The sequence below is a fragment of the Marmota flaviventris genome, chromosome 17, assembly GCF_047511675.1.
Source record: "Marmota flaviventris isolate mMarFla1 chromosome 17, mMarFla1.hap1, whole genome shotgun sequence".
NCBI lineage: Eukaryota > Metazoa > Chordata > Mammalia > Rodentia > Sciuridae > Marmota > Marmota flaviventris.
This window is the reverse complement of record NC_092514.1, coordinates 28,808,564-28,831,793: the sequence shown is the minus strand read 5'-3', so window position 1 is coordinate 28,831,793 and position 23,230 is coordinate 28,808,564. Positions and strand designations below refer to the sequence as shown.

The 23,230-nt window shown below is 54.5% G+C and overlaps 3 protein-coding genes across 7 annotated transcripts in view; 1 reads left to right on the top strand and 2 right to left on the bottom strand.

The window, feature by feature from the left end:
- Spns2 (SPNS lysolipid transporter 2, sphingosine-1-phosphate) overlaps window positions 1-3,114 on the top strand; it is a 36,629-nt gene extending 33,515 nt beyond the window's left edge. The window contains exons 10-14 of one of the 3 annotated variants that reach the window (XR_011704926.1): window positions 210-308; window positions 402-565; window positions 927-1,087; window positions 1,519-2,167; window positions 3,028-3,114. Coding sequence is in view for 1 of the 3 variants with exons in the window: in XM_027922625.2 (XP_027778426.1) it covers window positions 210-308; window positions 402-565; window positions 1,041-1,083 (306 nt within the window). In the remaining 2 variants the exon portion in view is untranslated. Of the gene's footprint in view, window positions 1-209; window positions 309-401; window positions 566-926; window positions 1,088-1,518 lie in introns of all 3 variants that reach the window. The other 2 variants (XR_011704927.1, XM_027922625.2) reach the window with 2 other exon arrangements.
- Window positions 3,115-3,296: 182 nt separating this feature from the next.
- Mybbp1a (MYB binding protein 1a) lies at window positions 3,297-16,372 on the bottom strand. Its single transcript, XM_027922623.2, has 26 exons — window positions 16,162-16,372; window positions 15,899-15,994; window positions 15,086-15,169; window positions 14,902-14,976; window positions 14,699-14,806; window positions 13,649-13,824; window positions 13,386-13,553; window positions 13,147-13,264; window positions 12,207-12,502; window positions 11,848-11,958; window positions 11,088-11,213; window positions 10,714-10,881; window positions 10,529-10,628; window positions 9,016-9,115; window positions 8,733-8,884; window positions 8,356-8,442; window positions 8,117-8,269; window positions 7,852-8,025; window positions 7,600-7,760; window positions 6,279-6,531; window positions 5,967-6,092; window positions 5,816-5,884; window positions 5,142-5,255; window positions 4,857-4,952; window positions 4,029-4,177; window positions 3,297-3,840 (listed from the first exon to the last, which is right to left on the bottom strand). The coding sequence occupies exons 1-26, from the start codon at window positions 16,351-16,353 to the stop codon at window positions 3,336-3,338; spliced, it is 3,957 nt and encodes a 1,318-aa protein (XP_027778424.1). The 5' UTR covers window positions 16,354-16,372; the 3' UTR covers window positions 3,297-3,335.
- Window positions 16,373-19,184: 2,812 nt separating this feature from the next.
- Ggt6 (gamma-glutamyltransferase 6) lies at window positions 19,185-22,944 on the bottom strand. 3 transcript variants are annotated; one of them, XM_027922571.2, is made up of 4 exons: window positions 22,606-22,944; window positions 21,754-21,980; window positions 21,584-21,673; window positions 19,185-20,693 (listed from the first exon to the last, which is right to left on the bottom strand). In XM_027922571.2, exons 1-4 carry the CDS (start codon window positions 22,758-22,760, stop codon window positions 19,654-19,656), a joined length of 1,512 nt encoding a protein of 503 aa, XP_027778372.2. In that variant the 5' UTR covers window positions 22,761-22,944; the 3' UTR covers window positions 19,185-19,653. The 3 variants fall into 3 exon arrangements, with proteins under 3 accessions (XP_027778372.2, XP_027778371.2, XP_027778373.2); XM_027922570.2 differs by having other exon boundaries at window positions 21,584-21,697; window positions 21,775-21,980; XM_027922572.2 differs by lacking the exon at window positions 21,584-21,673 and having other exon boundaries at window positions 21,775-21,980.
- Window positions 22,945-23,230: the final 286 nt, after the last annotated feature.

Genomic DNA, 23,230 nt, shown 5'->3' with positions numbered 1-23,230 from the left:
CAGGCAGGAAGAGCAGAGGAACCACAGGGACAGCCATACCTACAGGATAGGCAGGGGAAGGGGACAGAAGAACCCCCAGGGGCAAGGGGAAGACACCAGGGCAGGAGTCCGAGGCAGTAGGGGCTTTGGAAGTGTCATACTGTAGGAATAGGACTGGGCGTGGGGTGGGCCTGGCCCCTCCGGCCACTGACTGCCTCTGTCTCCTGCAGTACGTGGTCATTCCCACCCGCCGGGCCACCGCTGTGGCCTTGCAGAGCTTCACCTCTCATCTGCTGGGCGATGCTGGAAGCCCCTACCTCATAGGCTTTGTGAGTGGCTCAGAGAGTGGGACTGGCCTGGGGAGGTTGGGGGAATTCAGGAGGTGGCCCTGCCCTCACCCCGTCCCCACCAAATCCTCACAGATCTCGGACCTGATCCGCCAGAGCACCAAGGACTCCCCGCTCTGGGAGTTCCTGAGCCTGGGCTATGCCCTCATGCTCTGCCCCTTCGTCGTGGTCCTGGGTGGCATGTTCTTCCTCGCCACTGCTCTCTTCTTCCTCAGTGACCGTGCCAAGGCTGAGCAGCAGTGAGTGGGGCAGGGGGTGGCCCTGTGAAGCAGGGACAGCATGGCAGCCCCTCCACGCTGTCCTTGGGTGGGGGTAACCTGCTGCTGTAGTCCAGGGCCCAGCCCACCACACTTGGGCCACAGGCCTTACCAAGGCCCAGCTCCCAGCCTCCATCACACACTGGGCCAGTAGTGGCCCCAGGTAGTCTGCAGTCGTTCTAGATGGGGTTTGGGTTCCTAGGTCCAGGGTTTTCAGAGCTGGGACCCTCTAACCTTCCTTTTCCTCTCATTTTCTGACTTCTTTCTCCTCTTCTCTTTACTCCTCTCTTTCTCTCTCTCTCCTCACCCCTGGGCTCTCCCACCTCCCCCTGGGGTTGACGAGGTCCCTGCCCAGCACCTCCGGTCAGCCGGCCCCTGCGATGCGATGTGCCAGAGCTGTGCCCGGGCCCGGCCCCCGCTGATGCGCCACCCTGACCCCAGCCCGTCTCTCCCCCAGGGTGAACCAGCTGGTGATGCCACCCGCATCCATGAAAGTCTGAGGTGGTGAGTGCAGGCCACAGACCCGTGGGAGAGGGACAGGGTATTAGGGGAGCAACTTCCCTGACATCCCCGAGAAGCTCATCCCACCAACCCTGGGTTTGGTCTCTTCTTGCAGTGATTTAGGCAAGGCAGACAGGCTTCTGGTAGATTAGCTCCCTCCCTCCCTCAGAAGCGCTGAGGTGTGGGTCAGGGCTGGGACTGACCAGGAACTCCCCAGCTTTGTGCTTCCAAATCTTCCTAGAGCTGGCAGAGCCCAACTCCTGCTGTGATCTTCCTTAGGGCCTGGCCTCAGGAACTAGAGCTCCCTAGCAGTGCAAGACCAGTCTCGGCCTCCAGAGGAAGGCCTGTTGGCCCAAACAGCAAAGAAATGAAGGAGGGAAGGCTTGGAATGTGCCCCCAAAGCCTCACCTCTGACCTAACATCTCCCCCTTCAGGTGCTGCTGGGACAGTGAAGAACCCTTGCTCCTCCCTAGTCTGGGGGATGTCCTTCGGCATCCCGGACCTACAGGGCTGTCCCAAAGCTTTCTGTGTGACTCACAGCTGGGCACCCATTCTCTATGGCCTAGGACTGCTGAGTGGCCCTGGCTCCAAGAGGAGGCTGTGTCCTCAGTTAACCTGGAAGGCTGTGTGTGTTGGAGCCACTCAGTTGGACAGATTCCCAGTCCTGGGTTTGGGTTTCAGGGGCCCTGGGGCCAAGGGAGAAGACAGCCCCAAGTGGGTGTGTTGGGAGAACCTGGCCTGCCACCAGCTTATGTGATCTTGGGCAAGCCCCTACCCTCCCAAGGTCATGGGGCCAGGGGGCTGGACTTCCCCGCACAGTATGTTGGGCAATGCACTCTACACAGCTTTGAAGACCCAGTGGGTGCTGGACTATACCGAGAAGAGATGGCTCAGGCCTCAGAGCCACAATTCAAATTCTGAAGCCCCGTGAAGGTCTTGGCACAGAGACCATGCTCTGACCTTGGATTCAAGCTGGCACATGGAACCCAGCACCCTTCACTGGGTGCTTCCTACCCTGGCTGGTCACTCTGAAGGACACTTGTCCCTGCTGCCTTAGGCTGGCTCTTCACCTGGAGGTCTCAGGTGAGGACTGTCCCTTTACAGGGAGCTGGCATCAGCAGGGGTAGAGGCCCTGGCAGCAGCTGCACACCAGGCTTGAAATCTCTGGGAGCTACCCATTAGCCCACCTCTGCTGGACCCCTGGAGCACCTTCACTGACACCCCACAGATAGCCAGGGGCCCACTCCCTCCCCCCAGGCTGGCTGAGCCTTTTCCAAGGATGGGGCCCAGAGAGCAATTCCCAGAACCCAGGGGGTGGTAGCCAGCGCTCTGGCTGCTGGAGGAAGCAGCTATGAACTCAGCTTCCTGCCCAGGAGATGGTCTGTGGAGGCTGAGGCCTGTCCAATAGCCAACACCACCAGCCACAGGCTGCAATGGTTCACAGGCACGCGCACACACACTCCCAGCTAACTCTGGGTGGGGGGCAGGCCTTCACCCAGTCCCATCTTTGTGCGCACACACACACTTATCCTTGAAACCACACACTAGGGTAAAGCTGTCACCTCACACCAGCCCCTGGGGGAGCTGATCCCCACCGCTCCATACCCCCTTGCACATTTGCTGCAATCAAGGTGGCTCTGGTCCAGAGGGGCTGCCATGGCCCATAGGAGACCCTGAGCTTGGACAATGCTCCCTTTGCCCCTTAGTTACTGGCTGGCTGTGGCTTCAGTGGTGTTAGCTAGTGGAATACCCACCCCACCAAGCTCTGGGGCACCCTGGGGGCTGGACAAGGGAGTGGGGTGGGGATGGTATCCCCCAAAGACCAGTCTGGCCTCCACCCAGCCTCAGCCGGGGCCCCAGCAATGTTTTCTTGTTGTACAAGAACCAGGTCCAGTGTTGCCTCCTCTTCCTTCCGGAAGCCAAACTGCTCCTTTATTTTTTAGAGCTGCTGATTGTGAATCTCAGAGTCTTAAGAGAGAAGCCAAATATATTCCTCTTGTAAATGAAGAAATAAACCTATTTAAATCATGTCCTGATGGCTCCTGTTGCAAAATGGTCTAGGGATGGGTGGGGGTTGCACTCAGGAAATGATCACACCTGCACTGGCCTGACTTAACACCACAGCTCCTGGTTGTACCACCCTGGGACCCCTGGGGAAATATGGCCTGACAACTAACAACTGACCCACTCCCCAGAGGCAGCAGTTGGTATCTTAGACTGCAGCTTATTTATTAAAATAACTGTGAAAAAACTAGGAGTCTACGGGGCTTCTGGTAGCGGAGGAGGAAGGGCAGGCGGGCGTCTGCGCCGCTCGCCCCTTCTTGCGCATCATTCGCTTTTTCTTGGCCCCACCCTGGAACAGGCTAGGGCTCCTGACCAAAGACAGCCTTGCCTTCTTCCGAGGCAGGGCGGTCTGTGGAGATTTGCCTGAGACCTCCTTTTTGGGAAGAGCCTTCTGCTGTTGCTTTTTGCCTGCAGGCTCTGCTGGGGATGTGGGAGTGACTCCATTCACTTGGGACAACTTCTCGCTTCTGTTTTGCAGCTTTGAGGACTTGGCCTTTATCTTCTTCCTCCTCCTTTTGCCTGTGCTTGGGGGCTGGTCTTCACTGGTGGCTATGGCTGTGACATCCTCTGACTTGCGTTTCTTACGCTTCTTGGTCTCTGGCAAGAACCCCTTTTTCTTCCGCTTCATGCTAACAGGACTCTGGGTGGCACTGGAAACTTCCTTGGCATCCTTCTTCTCCAACTTGGGGCGCCTGGGAGGTAGTGAGCAAGGCAAGAAAGTATCCATTGAGGGCAGGGCCACCTCTACCTATTCTGTTCCTGTGGGACCCAGGTACCCAAAGCTCCCATGCCCAAGCACGCAAATCAAAACAGGTGCAGCATTGGCGGGAGGATCTTCCCAGCCCCCTCCCAAGGTAAGGGTCCTCCTCCCAGAACGTACTGGACTCCCAGCATCTTTAGGGCCTGCCAGTAGAGGTCGTGGAGGCGGGTGGAGCCAATCAAGTGCTCTCCCTGCTGCAAGCTCTGCTGCAGGATCTGTTGCCGGCCCTGCAGCACGTCTAGGAGTGTGGTCAGGTTCCCAGCCTGCCTCTGCAGAGGAAGGGAAGGCTGGAGCTGCGGTTGGTGATGGGAGGCAGGGCCTCTCCCTGGCTCCTGGGCCCCAGGCTTCCTGCCTTAGTCCAGCTGCTACCCCTATGTTGCTGTTTTGCAAGGTTCTGCCCTGAGCCCTGCCTTCTCCCTTTAGCACTGCTCAGAGCCCAAGCCTGCCTTCCACCCTGGCTGAAACCCTTCCCTCTGGCCAGACTGAGGGGCCCAGAGGCCCGTTTCCAGCTGCCTCTTTACCTTGACAGCCTGTGAGCATCTCATACCCCACCAGCTTCGACTCAATTCCTCAGCACCCCTCCATGTCCTCTTGCTCAAGGCCGGGCTTCCTTCCTAGCTGCTGTCCACACTCAATCTTCTCCAACTTCACCCACTGCCTCCAGTGCTCCCAGACCCTTCTCAGTTCTCTTACTGAAGCCTGCAAACACCTCACCTTGTCAGCCACAAGTGTGATGCTGTCTTCCCAAGCGTCACCTTCAACCACACATGGCTCTATAGTCACTTAAATCAGGACAGTCTGATTCCTCCCACTGGCACCCAGCCCCCACAGTCCTGCCTGGTGATCTCCGTGTTGCCATGAAGCCCTGACTCTCCTGGGAAGTCTGCTGCCAGAACCCTATGCAATGCAAGTTCCTGACTGGGCCCAGCTGCAAGGCTGCTGCCTCACCTTGTGACTCTTGAGGAGAATGTTGAGCAGCCCCAGGGAAGATAGCTCCTTCTGGTGCTCCGACTTGTTCTGCGCCTCCCCCAGCGTGCGCAGATTCTAGGGAGGAGGTAGTCAGAATCAGGCACTGGGAGAGGTGCCCGAGGCCTTTCTGTCCATTCCCACTCACCAGACGAACCCAGAGGGAGGAAATGTCTCTTGGGACACCCTCAAACCACACTCTGGAGGCTCAAGTTCCCAGAGAACCATTCTCGATGCATTGGGAGGAGGGCGCTCCATGGCTGTTACCTCAGTAACCTTCACCAGAATCTGGACAATCAGCTGCTCCCACTCAGGTTCCTCAAAACATGGTCTCAGCTCCCCCCTGGGTAGAGTCTTCTGGAGCAACAGGCAGGCCTGGACCTGCAGCAAGGAGATAGATGGTGGTTACCCGGGGCCTTGGCAAGTTGGGCCAAGGCTCAGGAACCACTGAGAGCTCAGGAATCCATTGGACACCTCATAAATAAGGTCACGTGGCTCTAGGTGATGCACAATGAACTCCCTGCTGTTTTGGCTCTGTGATCATCCACCTGTGTCCATTCTCATATAGGTGGAAGACACTGAGGTCTGGGGACAGGCAAGGGGCCCAAGTGGCTGGGGGCGGGATCTCAAGTTGGGATAGTTCCTGGCCCTCTTATAAACTTAGTGCCACCTCCCTCCAGCCGCCTCAACAGCCAACTAGACACCCAGGCATCTCTTGTGCCTCTCTTGCAGGGAGATGAAGGGCTCAGGCCAGACTGAAAGTGGTTGCTGCAAGAGCAAAGCTGGCCTTACCCCTCAGATCAGCCATCCTGCTTGTTGAAGAGCATGCACCACAGCCAAGACCAGCAGGGCAGGGCTTCTGGGCTTCACTAATACTCAGGCAGAAGGGAGCTAAGCAAGAAATTCAAATAGGCTCTGCTGGGACCAAGGAAGGCCCTTACCTGATGGCGGGGCCTTGCCGGGCCAGCAACATGCTGAATCAGGATGGGGAGCAGGTTCTTACAGATCACCTGTAGGGGATGACAAGAGCCATAAGGTAGTAATTGGACTGGGTAGGGACCCTCAGGGGGCTTGGCTGGGTCTGATACTTACTGGGAACCGGGAGAAGAGGTTGAGGAACATGGTAGCAGTGAGTGGGCTGTTGCGCTTGGTCAGGAAGGAACTCAGTGCTCCTGAATATATCGAGGTCACAAGGTTCAAGTCCAAGCAGCTGGCAGCCTGGGCCAGGTGATAGGCAGGGTGAGGATGAGAGCAGAGCCCAGATTGCCTTCAGAAGGCCAAGGGTTGGGTCCCAGGGAAATCTTATCTTCAAACCCCCAGGTGTAAAATGCTGGAGGTGGCACCCCGCCTCCTATGCCAAGCTTAGGGCCCCTCCCAAGCCCTTTCAGGACAGGCCTGGCTTACCTGTGGCTCCTGTGGCTCGGAGCTTGTGTTGGTGCTGGCTCTCTTCTGCTTCTGGCTCTTGTGGATGACCTTCTTGACAGTGTTGCCCTTCAACACACGCAGCAGATAGAGAGAGGCATTGAAGTAGTAAAGGGCGACAGAGGAGTCGGCCTGGCGGGTGGCCTGCTGCACAAGCTGCTCCACCCTTGTGTGCAGAGCCTCAACCCGGTCACCCAAGTCGTGGCAGTAGCGCCGGGCGCGGCACAGGTGTTGCCTTGGGGTGGGAGAGGCAGAATCAATGAGAACTTCTGTCCACCTTACTTTTTGCCAAGCAAAGCCAACCAACTACAAGAGGAACGACCCTAAGCCCCACTTCACAGGTAGGGCTTGATTCAGGTCCTATGGATTTGCTCTGAGGCCATGAGGCAAAGGGAAGAAAAAGCTGCCCAGGCACCCAACACCCCGATTGGTTCCCATCTTCTACTGACATCCTACAGTCTCTCATAGGAGAGCATGGGATGAGAGGGAGGACAGTTGGCAAACTGGACACTATCCAAGCAGAAGGCAGAACTGTCTGAACAAGCGTGACCTGGGGCTGGGACGAGGTTGTCTTGGGGGGCCACTACCCTGTCTCTGCAATGTTACTCGGTGCCCCAGGTCCCTAGACCTTCTCTTCCAGCATCTCTGAGTTCTGGAAGGCAGGTCAGAAACTGGCACAGACATTGTCTCTCTCCAGTTGCTGCCCTAGCCCAGTTCTCTGCCTCTAGCACAGCCCTCTCCAAACCCTCTCCATCCCAGGCCTTCCCTTGCCCCCTAGTTCCTGTGGAAAATGGCTCCATGGACCAGCTTGGCCCATATGGGCCCTCCTGCTGCGCTGCCAGCCTTGCCTTCCAGCTGCAGCTGCCGTTGACCAGCTCCTCACATTTCCTCCCATCTGTCCTGCCCTAGGCCCCTGATGACCTCCCATTAATTCTGCAGCTCCCACTTCTCCCAGGACTGGGTTAGTGACCCCCACTGTCTCTAATCCCCCACCACAGGCCTGTCATCCTGGTAGGACTACGGTACTGGATGACTGGTGTCCTAACTGTTGCGAGGGCAGGGAAGGGCTGGGGCCCAAAGACTCCCAGTTCTGGGATCTGGGTGGCATGAAGTCTGAGAATGGGAGAATGCATTAAGGGCTCTGTGAGTTACTGAGTGGCACATGCCGCAGGTCAGAGCAGGGAGCTTGAATTACTGGACCTGGGTTTCAATCTTGGCTCAATCTTCCTATCTGGGTAACCCTGAAGGTCTGGCTATCCCCAGTCTTGGTTCTGGGCCTGTTCTACACCCCTGCCCCGCTCACATGAAGATGCGGGCCGTCTTGTGCAAAAGATCCTGCTCCTGCCGGGCGGTGCTGCTGCTGCGCATGCTGCGCCGGATGATGCTCAGCAGCGGTTCCAGCAGCTCCAGGACCAAGGGGTTCTCAGGCTGCTTGGTCACCAGCACCTCAATCAGGTCCAGCACCTATGGCCAAGGTGGGGCGGAGGGGTCAGCCAGCATGGGAGCTTGTGCAGAGGGAGGGGAGGGGCAGGGTCCTGGTGGCCTGCATGCTCACCCGGATCTGGAAGGCCACCCGCAGTGCCTTCTCCTTTTGCTGCTTGTTCTTCTCATCTCTCCGGGCCTGAATGCGCAGCTTCTGCTCAGCAAAGAGGCTAGCGAGGTTCTGGTCCAGGGCCATCATGGCTTCATCCCCCAGCTCCTCTTCATCCTCCTCACCATCCACTCCACCCTGAGAAACAGGGGCCTAGCCATCAGCCTGGCCTCAGGAAGGCACAGATCCCCACAGCCATGCACGAGTCCCTCCCCTGGCTCCTGCTCACCAGCGCCTTCCCAGCATGTAGCACAGCCATTAGCTGCTGGCGGAAGCCGGGGTCCACGTCCTCATCACGCTCCTCCTCCTCACTCTCCTCTCCATCCTCACTATCTTCTTCACTCTCTGAGTTTCGATTGTCTTCACTGTCCTTGTTCTCATTCTGTGGTGGCATGTGAGTCAGACCTTCCCAGTGCCACGTGCCTGCTGACAGCTGCCCACCCAGCCCTGCCCCTCACCGCCAGGTACCTCTGAATCCATTAGTTGCTTCTCATCGGAATCATCAGTGACCACCACGTTGTCATCCTCATCCTGGTTTGTCTCAGGGTTCAGCACCTGGGAAGGATTCCCAGGTCAATTCCTACCTACTGCACCGTACCCCAGCCCACCTCAGGACACTGGTCTTGGTCAAAGGTTCTCATCTCAGAAGAAAATGGGTTACCAGTGTCTCCTTGACAAGCCTCAGGTGCCTGGAAGAGGCTGGCAGGGCAATGGCTTGAGCAAGGACCCCATGCCCTCTGACTGCAGGTTAGAGCAGGGGACAGAGGGATGATGTGGCACCCCTAGTATAGCACGGTATATGGTGAGCCCCACCCCAGATTCCTCTTCCCAAAGGCCCAACTCACATCCAGGACTAGCTGCAGGGCATGTGGGGTCAGGTGGGGGCAGATGTGGCCAAACACATTCCGGGCCACCTGGCGCATCAGGTGGCTGGGCTGGGCCAATAGGGACAGCAGGATCTCCACCATCACCTCCACCCATGGTGGTTCCTGTGAGTCTGTAAGCAGGGAAGAGGGCTGAGTCTGGGCACAATACTGCTGGCCTGGCTACCCAGGTCAGCCCTGTTCTGGCTCCCTATCACCCCCAAGGACATACCTTTCCCACCCTCCCCCAGGGGCAATGACCCACCAGTGGCTTTGGCACGGGAACGGCGGCGGGTCTTCTCCCCCATGCTCTTCTTGATGCAGGTCTGGATGTCGCCTAGGAGATCACAGCTCTCTGTGGGGGACTGAGGGCAGAAGAGAAATCAGGGGAGGGGCCTTGCTCATGCCCTTGCTGAGCGAGGGGAGGGGCTGACCACACAGGAGTAGCTGGCACTTTAGAGGCTTTGAACACTCTGGTAACTGTCTGCCCTGTGACAGTCACTGTCATCACCCAGAGTGGAAGACTGGGGGCAGCCCAAGAGCTAATGACCCTTTTACACATCACATATGGATCTGAGAGCCCTTGGGGAACATGGAACCCAATTTCCCCTTTGATAACCAGAGAAGTAGAACCTGAGGAAGCCAGTGGGTCACAGATTCCCAATGCACAATTTTATGTTACCACCCCTCACACTTGGCTTGGCATTAAACTTGAAAATAATTAAACTTTAATCCACCATGTTGGGGGTGGGGCACCTGTAGAAAGCATTCTCTGATGTGAGGTACCTAGAAGGAAGATGTCCCTTTCACGATGCATTGGGCAGCTTTGATGTCTAGGGCAGGGGAATGGGAGCCTAAGCCCTGGCCACTGGTCTCCAGCTACCGGTGGTGTGACTGGGCAGGTGCCTGTCCTGTGGGTTGCAAGTCAATCTCAGAGACCCCAGGGTCTGGGATAGGTTACGCACGTGTCCAAGAATTACTGGAGTCCTATCGCTCTCAAAGGCCCGATGCCAAATACTGGAAATAAAAGCCTCAGCCAAGTGGCGAGAAAAGAACAAAGGCAGGACCTGTCTATTCAGATTTACTAAGACCTAAAGCAGCCTCATTAAGAGCTTTGGCCACCTCAAGAATGCCTCTGAAGAAACCAGGGCTTAGGGTCAAGAAGAAACCCCACAGATCACAAGTGTTGCTGGCACTGAGCTTTACATGTGCTCAAAGCTTCTTGTTCAAAAGAACAGAAAGGGAGACACCATAGTTCAGGAGGATCCACAGTGAGGAAAAACACAAACCTCAGCCACTACCACTGTCTTGCAGGGAGGAGAAACATAAAAACTAGGTACCATTTTTAACTGACTATCAAAATGACACACCCAATGGATGCTGGGATTGCCTCCCCAAGGCCCATTTTCTCCTTCTAATCCATCACCTCTGGTCAGTGAGGAACATCTGGGAAGTCCTGGGGGACAATTGTAACCCAGCCACTTATTATGAGGTACAGGACAAGTTACTTGTTTTTGATTCCCTATAATTCAGATGCAGGGAAGTGCCTACTTCAAAGCTGTGGGGATTACAAGAGGCCCTGCATGGAAAGCTTGGGATGCTGTCTGGTGTCTGGCAAGTGGACAGAGATTTCCCCTGGGTTGCAAAGTCTGCATAGGACTGAGATATCTTGGGAAACCTAACTTCTGCCCCCACAGAGCCCTTGAGCCTCTCAATATGGGACCCATCGTGCCCTAGAACACCAAGTTCCTATGTCCCTCCCTTCCAGACCACCATACCTTGAAGAGATGGATGCCCACCAGGAGCAAGAGGTGCTGGAAGGCAGTGGCCTTTGCCTCTGAGGAGCGGGCCTCTAATTCCTTCAGGGTCTCTAGCATCCTGTGGCAAGATAGGGATGTTTGCAGACAACTGCTGCCAGCCAGACCTAAGTGTCCCACCCACCTTTGAAGTCCCATGCCCTTACTGGTCCCAGGCCTGGCGCTGCTCCGTTGTGAAGGGTGTCATGGCGTCTACGTTGCCGCTGTGGTTCAACAGTGTGTCTGCCAACTGCACCAGGTGGTACGTCCAGGACTTCCCACCCTGGGTCTGGTCTGGTGCTTGCTTGAACTTTATGCTGAGTGTCTGTAGCAGGCTGGGCAAGAGTGGAGACGGGTCACAGGTCTCTACAAGTGAACATGACACCATTCCTCCACCCACCCCAGGATTCAGTCCCCAGGCCCTGGACCTAGAAGAACACACTGGAACTTTGCTGTTGCTCCCAGCTTGTAATAGGAAGAAGCAAGTGTTCTCAAGGCCACTGTCACCCCCCAGACTTCTCCTGAGTTGCCCAAGCCCCACCTGAAGAAAGCGGTGATGATGAAATCTCTGGTGCGGACATCCAGAGGAATGGAAAGCTGCTGCTTAGTCTCTGGAATCTGATCCACGGGATTCTTTGTCTTAAAGAACGAGTGGAACAAACAAAACCTGGGGAAAGCAATGAGTGCTGCCTGTCAGCACCATTTGTTTTGACAGGTTCCCCTCTTAAGGTGGCACCATAGATGGCGTGGTACCAGGAGGAAGGAGCCATAACTCTGGTTTTGGGCACAGATTCTGGGGCCTACGGGGCAAGGCCAGAAGCAGCCAGGCAATGACAGGAAGGGGTTATTTCTCTGGCCGGAATCCCCAGCTGAGCACGGAGCTAAAAGGAGAGCCCCTCCCTTGGACCAAGGCAGATGTGAGGTTGTGCAGCCAATGGCCAAGGCCCATGCAGGGCTGGTGAGGCTGCTTCCTGTGGGATTGTGTGCATGGAACAACCCCCCCCCACACACACCCCGGCTCTGTGTCTGGCAGATGGGAGATGTGGAGCTTCCCATACAACATCCATGTGCAAAGGCTGCCTGTAGGACATACAAGGCAAGCCTGAGCCTGTCAGGCCTCGGTAGCCCCACACTTCCTAGGTTTCTGGAGAATTCCTCTAAATCCCTCTGCTTGCTGCTCCCTAGAATGGCTCAACCTGAAGGCATCTGGCTCAATGAAGACCCAAACTAGGACTAGGCAAAGGACCCAATTATTTGGCCATGCCACCCACAGGGAGTTGGGAAGCAGACACATTTCGTACCTGGCCACCCGATCAATCAAGGCCTCTTCCTTCTCCTGGTGCAACTGGTCCACAATGTTCACCATTCGGTGGATGATCCATTTCCGCAGACGGTACACAGCTCGCTCAGGCCTGGAGAGACAGTAGCTAAGGTCATGGAAGCCATTCAGAGATGTCAAAAGCAGGATACTCTTTTGCCCCATCTTGATAGGAAACAAGATCTTCCTGCCCTGAACACCAGGGTGGCAAGGCCAAGGCCATCCTTAAAAGCTAAGGTTCTTCCCTGCACCCTTTTGAAGTTTGAAGCCACAACACTGTGAGAGTCTGGGTTCAGTAGTTCAGGAAGAAAACTCCAGAAGCCTGCCCCCAGGCCCACTCACATGTTGAGTGAAGCATCCTGGGATTTCTTCTGGTTGTTGGTGCTAAACTCAATCAAGGAGTCCAGGTTGGGCTTAAGAAACATGTCCTGTAGCCAGGCCACATAGTCCTGCAGGGCCTGGGGATTCAGGAACTGCGTGACCCGCCAGAAGGTAGGCATGACAGGGACACCCTGTTCGGTAATGGATGAGAAGGCCACCAGCACAGCCAACTGCCGCTCAGGGTCATCCTGGCTCCCCTCCAGGAAAGTGCCAATGTACTCGCTCATTTCTGGGACAAACTTGAACTGGTTCGGGAGCTGCAAGAATTAGGCATGGGTTAACACCACCAGCCTCTTCCACTACAGGCTAAACCCAGGTCCAGAACCCCTCCTCTGTACCCAGCTGGGTTGAACTTAAAACTTGCAATGACTCCCTATTCCCCCATCACTTCTGTTTGGTGTCAAGGTCTCCCTATATCTGACATCTCCCGTTTCTGCACCTCCAGCCTCAGAAGGTCCCCATTTCACTTCAACTGATGGGGATGGGCTGCTTTCCCAGCTTGATGCAGTGTGGAGGGGTGGTTAAGAGTCCAGGCTGACCTGGGCTTGAATCCTGCTATGCCAGTTTCCTAGCTGCACTATCCTAGAATTAAAAAACCACCAGTTCTCACATGCTTACTATGTGTCAATGCCATGCTATATTTTCTTGCAACTTGTTTAATCTTCATATCCTTTGCAATCTGGGAAGTCTAAACAGACAACTGGCTATACTCACTTATAAGTGGACTTGACGACAGAAGGGCCTGAGCCTGTCCAAACTCCCTTCAGGCTGGGGTCAGGCAGCTCACTCTACCCAGAGGCCAGGGAACCCCCAGGCCCCCAGACCCTCCTCCTTGGCAGGAAGAGGTTGCTGTCTGGCCCTTCCTTTTTGGCAATGCTGAACAGCACAGCATAAAGCCCACCTTAGTAGTGACCGTGTGTTCTCCGAAAAGGCGGATCAAGTCTCCCTGCATCACCAACTGTAGCTGCTCTGTGGATAGTAGGGGCAGGGCTGCACCCAGCAGACGGAAACACAGGTAGCTAAGGAATGGGACAAAGCCTGGTCAGAGCTCCCAGCGCCCCAGACTGGACTGCAGGGCAGGTCCCACCCATACAGGGAGTGTGTGTGTGGGGGGGTTAGGGGAGATGATGCCACACGCACCAGGCTGGCCAGGACTGCTTCTTTAGCAGCCCTTGCTCTACCACTTCCTTCCAGAACCGTGAGAACCTGTCCTCCTTCAGTGCCAGGCGGAGCAGGTTCAAAGCCAGGCTGGGCAGCTTGTGTTCCTTCTTCACAGAGGTGGCCACCATCTTCAGTACATTCACCAGACTGGGGAGGATGGCAGAGGGGACTCAGTAAACACCCACTAGCAGAAAAGGGTGCAGTGTTCCCAGGGCGAGCTCATTGACCCAATTCCCTCACACCTGGGAATATTCTCATCTGACAGCAGGTCGACTGATCCCATCAGCTTCTTGAGCTTTGTGGGCACCTTCTGCTGAGCCAATAGGAAGAGCTCCAGGTGGTGAGGGGAACTGAGAACTACATTCAGGTCACCTGTGATGACCTCCGGCAAGATCTCCTGGAATGTGGCCTCTGGGACCTGGTAATGGGGAGACAGGTTTAAGACAAAGTAGCTCCCTCTGGGACCTGTTCTATCTATGGGGCTTCATGGCATTATGTTAGTCTGAAGTAGGATAGTTACAATCTACCTTGACAGGTACCAGGGCATTTGCTAGAAATATCTCAAATTCCCAGGAAGCTGAGTTTGTAAAGCACCCCATTAATGCTAACTGGCCTGGAGTTATGCTTCAAGTTATTCTTTTTCTGGTCTTATAGAGGATGAACCCATTTCTTATATAAGGGCCCTATGTGAAGAGATAGGATTTGGATTCAGGTCCTTCTGGCTTTGAGGTAAGACTGCACAGAAAGCCAGTCTGGGACATGTCAGGCCCCTTCCTTTTTCTTCAGTAGCAAATGGTTCTAGTATGAACCTACTTCAGTCTCAGGAAGGGCAATGGAGGCCCATGAAAGGTCAGCCTTGACCACAATAACAAGAAATGTTTAACATACTCGCTGTGTGTCAGGCATTATCTAAAACCTGTGCCGCCCAGCAGGAAAACCACTAGCCACGCATGGCTACCAATGTATTTTACCTGAAAGGAAATGTGTTCTAAGTGTGAAATACATGCTTGATTTCAGAGATTTAATACAAAAGGAATGAATCTGTCCTTACATGGATTGCATGTTTAAATGAGCATCTTAGATTCACTACTAGATTAACTAAAATATTATCAAACTACAGCTTTAGTTTTACCTTTTCAACACAAGTACTGAAAACTTTCCAGTTACACACCTTTATAATTCTATAGGACAGTGCTACTCTAGAGTGTTCTCATGTGGTAATTGGAGTCTTCTCAATGTTTCCATAGCAGGTAATGTGACCCGTGATAGATCCCACAGTGGTAAGCCCATACCTCAGAGAGGATGTCCATAAGGGCCTTCAGGGGCTGACTGTGTAAGTGGTTGTAGTGCTGGGCCAAGGTTTGCAGCAGCTTTACTGACTTCAGCAGGGCCTCCTGGTCCTGGTATATAGAGGGCAGAAGGTGTGTGCAATGTTACTGTGCCCACCCCACTTCCAAGTTAGTCCATGTGCCCCCTGTATCCCCAAAGCTTTTACCTTTACCAGCCGGCCAGACTGAAAGAGGGCTAGGACCCCAAACAGGTTCGCAAAGAGAGCAGATCTCATCATTGCCTAGAAAAGGATTCCAGACCTAGGTGAGAAGAGCCCAAATGCTTTCCATCCCCCCATCCCTTTACCCGGGGTGAGGGTGAGATTGTTGACTTCCCTAGGGATGGCTCACCTTCTTCACCTTCTCCAGATCATATTTTTCTTGTATCTGCTGCAGGATGCTGCACAAAGGGATGTTTTCAAAAGACTGTAACAGCTGCCAGGAGTAGGGGCGGGAGGAAGAAAGGGGCTCAGCAGGGAGGCCCAGCTATGTGCCACCAGACACCAACCTCCATTCTTCCTTCAACTTTTCCCAGGAAACCCTGGCTCCAGAGTCTCGAGGATGGACTACCACGGCTCAAATGAAATTGAATCTTGCTTCCCTGCCCCGGCCCCACCAGGGATTCAGAAGGTAGGTCCTACAGTGACTATGCCCCTTAGGCTGCTTGCCTGTGTTTCGCAGACAACCCACCCCATTCTCACCACCTGCTCTGAGCCTCTTTAGGCTGATCCTAAAGAAGTAAGTTTTTTACTCTTTGTTGTACAAGTTTCTCAGAGAATGGCCCATGATCAGCTGAAATCCCGCATGTGGTCAGGGCGCTAGGCTTTGCTGGAGCCCACTCCAAAGTTTCCTGATCCCAGCAGCCATATCTAAGAGGTATGCTGCTAATTTAAGTATCAAAGATACTCAGTATGCTGGGGATGGGGGCAGATACGGAGTTCGAGGACAGCCTGGGCAACACAGCCAGCCCGGGTCTCAAAAACATTAAAGAAAACTTGTTCAAATTTTTATTCCACCTGCCCGAATTTCTTCGTAGCCAGGCCTTGCTCACACTAGCTCCATGTGAGGATGCCCTTGGCTTCTCACTCAGACGGCCCCCTTTCCTGCAGCGGAGACACCCGTTCTCTTTGCACCCCACCACTCTGCCCAGGAGCCCCGCCTCACCTGTGCCAGAGCCAGACTGAAGCACGGCCGAGCGGTTTCTCTCCCCGTCCCCAGTCCAGTGATTAGGCGCTTCAGGGCATACTTCATCTCGGATCCCTGAGGAATCAACAGCGTTCCCCGTGTGGAGCAGTGACAAAGGGCCCGCCCTCACCCTCCTTAGCACCAGGGTCGCTACCACAGGTCCCTGTCCCAAATCTCGGGGCCCGAGGCAGCTTCCTAGCCGGGACTTCCGCGGCGCGCTGCGCCAGGCCCCGCCACCATACCGTCGGCCTTGTGCGCAGGTAATCCAGCAGTTTCTCGGTGGCCTCAAGCCGCGTCTCCTGATGCGGCTTTGCAATGTCCCAGAAGAAGTCCAAGAACTCGCGGCTATGCTCCAGCAGGCCATGGCGGTCGACCTGCGTCGCATCTTGGGTAGAAACAGGCTCCGCCACATCGCAACTCTTGATCTCCGCCATGCTCCACGGAACACGTGGGCTCGGCAGACAGCAGCTTCCAGGTCAGGCCTCGGCGCAGGCGTACTGGGTCGGCCCGCCTACGGGCCGGGGCGGGGCCAGAGAGGGCCCGCCTTTCCGCTCCCTGGGTGGAAAACCCTCAGTTCGTTCCTGTTTTTCAGCATACGGCGTGGGTTCCTGCATATCCCACTCGGAAAATAGGTCCAAGTGAGGGCGATCGATCCATCTCGTCCCAGAGCGGCCCCTGCGAGCATTGAGCCATTCAACAATTATTGAGCTCTACTGGGTGCTGTGCACCGTGCTGAGCCGGGCCGCGGGATGGAACAAAGCCACCAATTAGATGTACTTTCTTTCTAATGGGAGGAGGCGGCTGAGAACAAGTAGTCAAATACACTTACAAAGATAACTATGGAAAAAAGAAAAGAAGAAGAAGGAATGTCGGAGGTCAGAGACAGCTTTTTAAATTTTGAAACGTGTGAATACAATGCTTGTTAAAAAATATTGCTAATTGAAAAGAATTCAGTAGGTTCTAAAATACTGATTTGAGGGAGTGGTCAATCACCGGGAGGTGACGTTTGGGCTGACGTGAATGACAAGAAGAACCCATTCTCCCCTAGGGCAAAGGTCTAGGAGGGGCAAAAGACATTGCTGCTACAAAAACCCTAGAGATGAAGGGGAGGAGGCTGGTAGAGGGTGGGGGTGGGGTTCAGAGAAGCAAGCTCCTACAGCACCCCAGGCCAGGATCAGGAGTTTGGATTTCATTCTGAGTGTGCTGGGAGGTCCCTGGAGAGTTTCACATCACGTTTGCATTTTAAAAAGATTATCTGGCTGCTGTGTGTGGGATGGATTGCAGGCAAAGGTAGAAGAAGCAGGAAGATGGAAGATGCGTGGATTAAACCATTGTGATATGAAAACAGATCGGATTTGGGCTAATTAGAAGTTGGTTGGAGTGGGGATTGGAGGAGGTGATGGGTTGGGTGTCAGGGAAGAGGAATAGACAGGGATGCCAGGTTTGGGGCTAAAATAACTAGATAGATTTTGGTACATTACTAAGTTGGGAGATAAAGATTTTTTTTTTTTTTCCTGAGGGGGAGATAGAGATGGTGGGATGGAGAGTTATATTAAATCAGAGATGCTTTTTACAATGGCAGAGAAGGGGGTGTCTTCTGGCCACCCCTGCTTCCTGACTTGGAAAGGGTTGTTTTTGAAGCCAGACTTAAAGATAGGTAGTCAGTCAGAATGGAGGCCAATTTGGATCTGGGAAGTTGGAGAGGGATTGAATGCTAATGCCTTCAGAGCCCTTCCTCCACCCTATCAAGATAACCAGCCCTGGGGTTGGGGATATAGTTGATGGAGCGCTTGCCTTGGCGTGTACTAGGCCCTGGGTTCATTCCCAGCACCACACACATGCCCACAAAAAGTCTGCCCCTGCTCCAACCTATTGCGAATGTAACCTTCTCCCTCCCAGGAGAACTCTATGTTACCCCTCTTTAAATAAACCCTACTTCAAATGCTTGTCTTGGCGTGCTTCTCTAATGTTATACTTCAATACGTGAGGGAGCAGAATTCAGCACCGATAACCCGTAGTATCATATTCAGAGAGACCCCAGTCCTAGAGGGGAGGTCTGGGCCAACCTTGACCTTTGAATACCATACACCCAGCTTCAGTCCCCTGGTAACCAGTTCCCTGGGACACCTCCTACTAACTCTTGTGAAGCCAGATTTAAAGACAGGTAGTTAGTGTAGCTAGGTAAGTTAGGTCTGCTGGAGTCCCATATGAGTTAGGAAACTGCCCCTGAGAGATTGAAATATTAAGGTCTCCAAAGCCCTGCCTCTAGTGCCCAACCTAAAGAATTGTTAATGAGCTGGGCACAGGGGTGCATGCCTGTAATCCCAGAGGCTTGGGAGGCTGAGGCAGGAGGATCACGAGTTCAAAGCCAGCTTCAGCAAAAGCGGGGAGTTAAGCAACTCAGTGAGACCCTATCTCTAAATAAAATATAAAATAGGGCTGGGGATGTGACTCAGTGGTGGAATGCCCTGGTTCAATCCCTGGTATATTAAAAAAAAAAAAAAATTGTTAATGAAGCAACTCTTGAGGGGAATTGCTAATTAATTCCCCTGGGCCCCCTTTCCTGCCTGGATCACTTCTCCCTGGCCCCTCCAGCCCACCTGTTTCCCAGCTTTTGGCCTTCCCACTGGCAACCCCCTCCTCCCATTACATACACAGGATGAGGGGAAATGAACAAGATAAAGGAGAGGAATGTAAAAGGACAAAGAAAATTTTAGATGTATAAAAGGGTTGGGACTTCTTCATCCAACAGATTCTGCCTTTTGGGGTCCCCTTCTTTTTTTTTTTTTTTAAATATTTATTTTATTTATTTTTCGGTGGACACAACATCTTTGTTTGTATGTGGTGCTGAGGATCGAACCCGGGCCGCACGCATGCCAGGCGAGCGCGCTACCACTTGAGCCACATCCCCAGCCCCGGGGTCCCCTTCTTCCACCTGGGAGAAATCTGTTCAACTACCCTTTAAATGAAGCATCTTACTTTCTACTCCACGCTTGCCTTGCTGTGCTTCTGCAGGACTCAAGGTAACCGGTAACCCTTCAAACCCTGCCCCACTCTTGTCTGTTCTAGCAAGCAAACTTAAAAAGATTTGCCTTGCATGTCTGGTGCCCCAGGAAGCACGAGGTAAGCAGAGCAAGGAAAGCTTTCAGACATCCTCCCTGGATGTTGGTCACCTGTGCCGTCATGGGGGAAACTCTGAAATCAGGTGCCTCCAAGGCAGATTGAAAATTAATCAAAAAGCAGGAATGGCACTTGGTACCCAGGAGACTTGATGTTTATTTATTTCCAGTTCAGTTGAGGAAGATCAGTAGAGGATGGCTATGGAGGGGAAGCCAGAGATGCCAGCAGGATCCTGAGTACCTCCTGCTCTATCCCATGAAGCCCAGAGCTTAGTTAGGGGCTTGGTATTCTTCTGTCTTTCCCAGAGGTGATATGCACTCAGGGCTAGCCCCAGGCCCTGATGCTCTTTCCTCATTATCATCAGGCTCTAGATCTGATTTTTTTTAAAAAGCCAGAAATTCCATCCAGTGAGCATGCTATGAAGAGTGATCCAGCTTGTTTTGGATGCCGGAGCTTGAGCTCAGGTAACTGACCAGGCCAGAGTTTGGGGGCTGAACCAACAATGGCACATAGTAGATGCACAGTCTCTATGCACCCCATTGTTGCTGAATCTGCTCTGCTCCTGCTCTCAGGCTTGAGACAACTCTGTCTCCCATCAGACTCCTGCCCCTCCATTAGAACCCCTCGAAGGGGCAGCAGCCACTAGGGACACTGGAGACATGGGAGTGTTCTGCATGGGTGGCCACCTGGAGTAGGGTCCCTTGGCCACAAGTGCTGGAACTCTCTGTTGGTCCTTGTTGGGGCTGCTGCTGGTGTTGGGTATGGGTTTGCGGCCTTGTGAGATGGCTGAGCAAGGCATGAGTCATGGCTCTGGCCATCTTGGGGTTTCCTGAGGCCACCAGTCCCATCACATCAGCTTCTGTGTCATCCGGACTGACACGGAGAATGAGGGGGCAGGCCCAGGCACTAGTTGCAGACCTGTCCACCAGATCGCTAAGCAGAACCCCACTGCTTGGAGACACATGTCCAGACCCAAAGGAGCTGTTGAGTGAGGAGGTGAGAAGGAGCATAGCGCCGCTGCTGTCCACAGTGGCCAGGATGCTACTCACAGGGGTCGCAGCAGTTTGCAGGAGGGGTGGGCAGGGGTCAGGGTGGGGTTCTCCAGAGTGCAGGGCTGCCTTCAGTAGTGCCAACAGTTCTGGGCCAGCTGAGGGACCAGGGGTGGTGAATAGAGTGCCTTGGGCCATAGAAAACTGCAGTGCTGGCACCAAGGTGGGCATGGGCCTAGCTGAGGTTTCCTCCAGCCCCAGATCTCTGGCCAGCAGACTCAGTAGTTCATCTCCAGCAAGGGCTGGAGTAGGGGTGAGTGCTGCCCTGCCTAGCACAGCTGCCAGCTTTGGGTTGGTGGCTCGGTCCCCAAGGCCCAGGGGGGTCCCATCAGCATGGCAGAACAGTGGACACAGGCCCTTTGTGCCCTGGGTTGCTAGAGCCCTGGCCAGGGGTTCGTCCACCAGGAAGCCTTCTCGAGCCAGCATGGTCGGACCCATCAGCAGGTGTGACCAAGGCAGGTGGCCGAAGTGTGCATGAAGCAAATGCAGGGCAGGCAGAGCAGTGGGCAGCCCCAGGCCAGGGGCCAGGGTCTGGGCTGGGCCTGACATCAGAGCTGTTGTGTTTGCTGAGGAGCTATTGTGGAAGAGGCCCCAGAACATGGCACCTGGCAGGAGACAAAGGGGTAACAAAGGGGTCAGGGGCTCTGGCCAGGACTGGGCTCAGAGCCACTCAGCAGCCTCAGGTGAAAGGTTACTGACTGATCCATGAGCCTGGGAATGTATTATCCTTAAAAGGAGGACAAAAAGACACCACATCCCTAGAACATTCCTTTAATTTCCAGGAACCCCACCAGGTCAAGGCAACTAGAAGAGTGGGTTCTGGTCAGGAATGCCCAGATAAACTAGAAGGACATAAACTTTCTGTCATGTATGCTGGGAACTAGGGTAAGTTAGTATGATCTGAAAAAAGCTGGGTTTTGTTTTGTACATGTGCCAGGGCAGCTGCTCCCTGGGACGCTGGTCATACAAACAGCAAAGCAACTACTACTTCTTCAACCCAACCTATGAAATTGCCCTTTTGGAAACTGGGACACATCAGGGCATTGTGGAGAGGGATATACTTGTCCATGGAGGCCATCTCTGGATAAAAGCATCACAAGAGGAAAGAGACGGTACATTCAGGTGAGGTGTCAAAGGCACTGTGTGGAGCAGAGGAACACCTGCCCCATCCATCGCCAATGGACCTTCCTAGAAGCATTTCTCAACGAACCCCATATCTCCTATCCTCATATTGTCTTTCTTGGGCTCTTGACCTAGCCCACTGCCCTAGCACAACTGGGTAGATAGACAGTACACCTGGGGTCAAGGTTATAAAGACCTGGGCTCAAGGGTCACAGCCTAGGGTTGAAGCCAGTCACATTACTTTCAAACTACAGAAAACAGAACATTGCTGTTGGCTAGCTAGCCTTGAGGTCAAGGCCACTGACTACCTGAATTTCAGGTCACAGCCCAGGGCCCTGATTGAGTGTTGCTGTCAGGGTCATGGGTCACTGACCTAGCCCTGTGGCATGAGGGTGCACCACTGCCAGGCACAGAGAGGCTCCAACTCCAGCATCCACGACATTGCCCCCAGCAGCAAGTAGCTCTTGGCCCAGGTGGGAGCACGTGGCTGCAGTAAGGAAGGGATTGTTATGGGGGAGTGGCGGGGGACAAGTGACCCCTGACCCCTCCCCTCCCAGCACAGACCTGCAGGGCTGATGATGGCACCATGATGGTATACTCCAGTGGGATGGGAGTGTACGCTGGTTGGAGGGGCCGCCACCGAGCCAAACCTTCCCGTCAAGCTGCCCCTCCTTTGGAGCTGCCTCACAGCCAGGGAGCAGCTAACAGCCAGCAGCAGCAGAGCTGCCACCAGCCGGGCCCAGGCTCCGGGAAGCCCATCAACCTTGTTCCTGCAGACACGGGTGTTCTGAGCTGGGGCTGAGGCAGGGGGATACCAAAGAATCCCAAGAGAACACAGGGAATGTTTCCCCAAAGGGTTTGATTTTGCAAGAGTACAAGTTTGCCAAGAAGAGCAAGGCTTCCAGGCAGAGGGCTCAGCATGGGCAAAGACCCGGAGAGGGAAAGAGCTGGGGAACCTGTGGCCTGCTCTGGAGGGATTGTCTGTAGCAGGGTTGGAGAGGCAGGGGCCAGCCAGTTTGGAGAGAAGCCTGAAGGGGCTTGGCAGGCAGGAGAGGAGGCTGAAGAGCAGGGGCCAGCCAGATGTAGCCCAGCCCTAATCTGTCCAGCAGGTGTGTGTGTTGGGGGGAGGGGGGCTAGGGGCTGGGAACCTAAGACAACCACGGATAGGACAGGGACTGGCTTGGTACAGATGTCCCTTTGGACTCATAGACTTCTGACTGGTTCAGCAGGGTCTGGGGCTGCAGCCTGGGACCCCCCTCCCCCACTCATCCAGAAAGTCCCTGAAGCTGAGCCAAACTTGAGCTGGCCCTGTTTGCCCTGCTTCAGGGTCCCAGAGAGAGGAACTTGACAGCCTCCAGTCTGAGGATCAGGGATCCACACCCCTCCCCAACTCACCCAGGGGCATCCAGGGGCCTCCTGAGGTAGAGAACCAGGGACTCTGATGTCTCCTCCTCTTCCTCCTCCTGCTCCTCCTCCTCCTCCTCTGACTCCATGTTTGGCTCCCAGATTTGCAGCTTTTGATAGAACACAGGCTCTGCCGAGGCTTCCATGGCCCCTGAGACAACCCAACCGTCGTCCTGCCAGCCTTCCGGGTTGAGACTAGGAGGCACTGCTTAGCGAGGCGGGCAGAAGGTGCAGTGGCCTTGGGGAAGGGTGGTGGAGGAATCTAGAACAGGTCTGGGCAGGGTGGGGCCAGGGAAACTGCGGGTGAGCTTGTCCCATTAGGGCATAGGGACTCTCATGACAGGTTCCCAGTGAGACTGCCTGTCAGGACCTCAGCTCAGCAAGGTCAAGGAGCCCAGCCCCAAAGCCACGGACATTGGTAGGGACATCCGAAGGCCTCTTCCCCTTGGGGGAGCAGCCCCGAGATTCCTGGCTTGCTCCAGACTCTAGGGACTGAGGACTAAGTAACTAAGGTTACTTGGCGACCTGGGTGGTGGCTCAGCCTAGGACCCGGTCACGTGTGGGGGGTGTGGTCTCCAGGTGGGAACAAGGCTCTGAGGTCTGGGAAAAAACTTGG

Excerpts from the sequence above, each read along its gene's own strand:
- Mybbp1a (XM_027922623.2), bottom strand. The coding sequence starts at position 16,353 with ATGGCGGAGATCAAGAGTTGCGATGTGGCGGAGCCTGTTTCTACCCAA. Across the intron at positions 8,443-8,732 it reads CCCTGCAGCTAGTCCTGGAT|GTGCTGAACCCTGAGACAAA; the intron begins GTGAGTTGGGCC and ends AATCCTTCCCAG. Across the intron at positions 3,841-4,028 it reads CTAAAGATGCTGGGAGTCCA|GCGCCCCAAGTTGGAGAAGA; the intron begins GTACGTTCTGGG and ends ACTACCTCCCAG.
- Ggt6 (XM_027922570.2), bottom strand. The coding sequence starts at position 22,760 with ATGGAAGCCTCGGCAGAGCCTGTGTTCTATCAAAAGCTGCAAATCTGG. Across the intron at positions 21,698-21,774 it reads TGCCATCATCAGCCCTGCAG|CCACGTGCTCCCACCTGGGC; the intron begins GTCTGTGCTGGG and ends TCCTTACTGCAG. Across the intron at positions 20,694-21,583 it reads CCCTCATGCCACAGGGCTAG|GTGCCATGTTCTGGGGCCTC; the intron begins GTCAGTGACCCA and ends GTCTCCTGCCAG.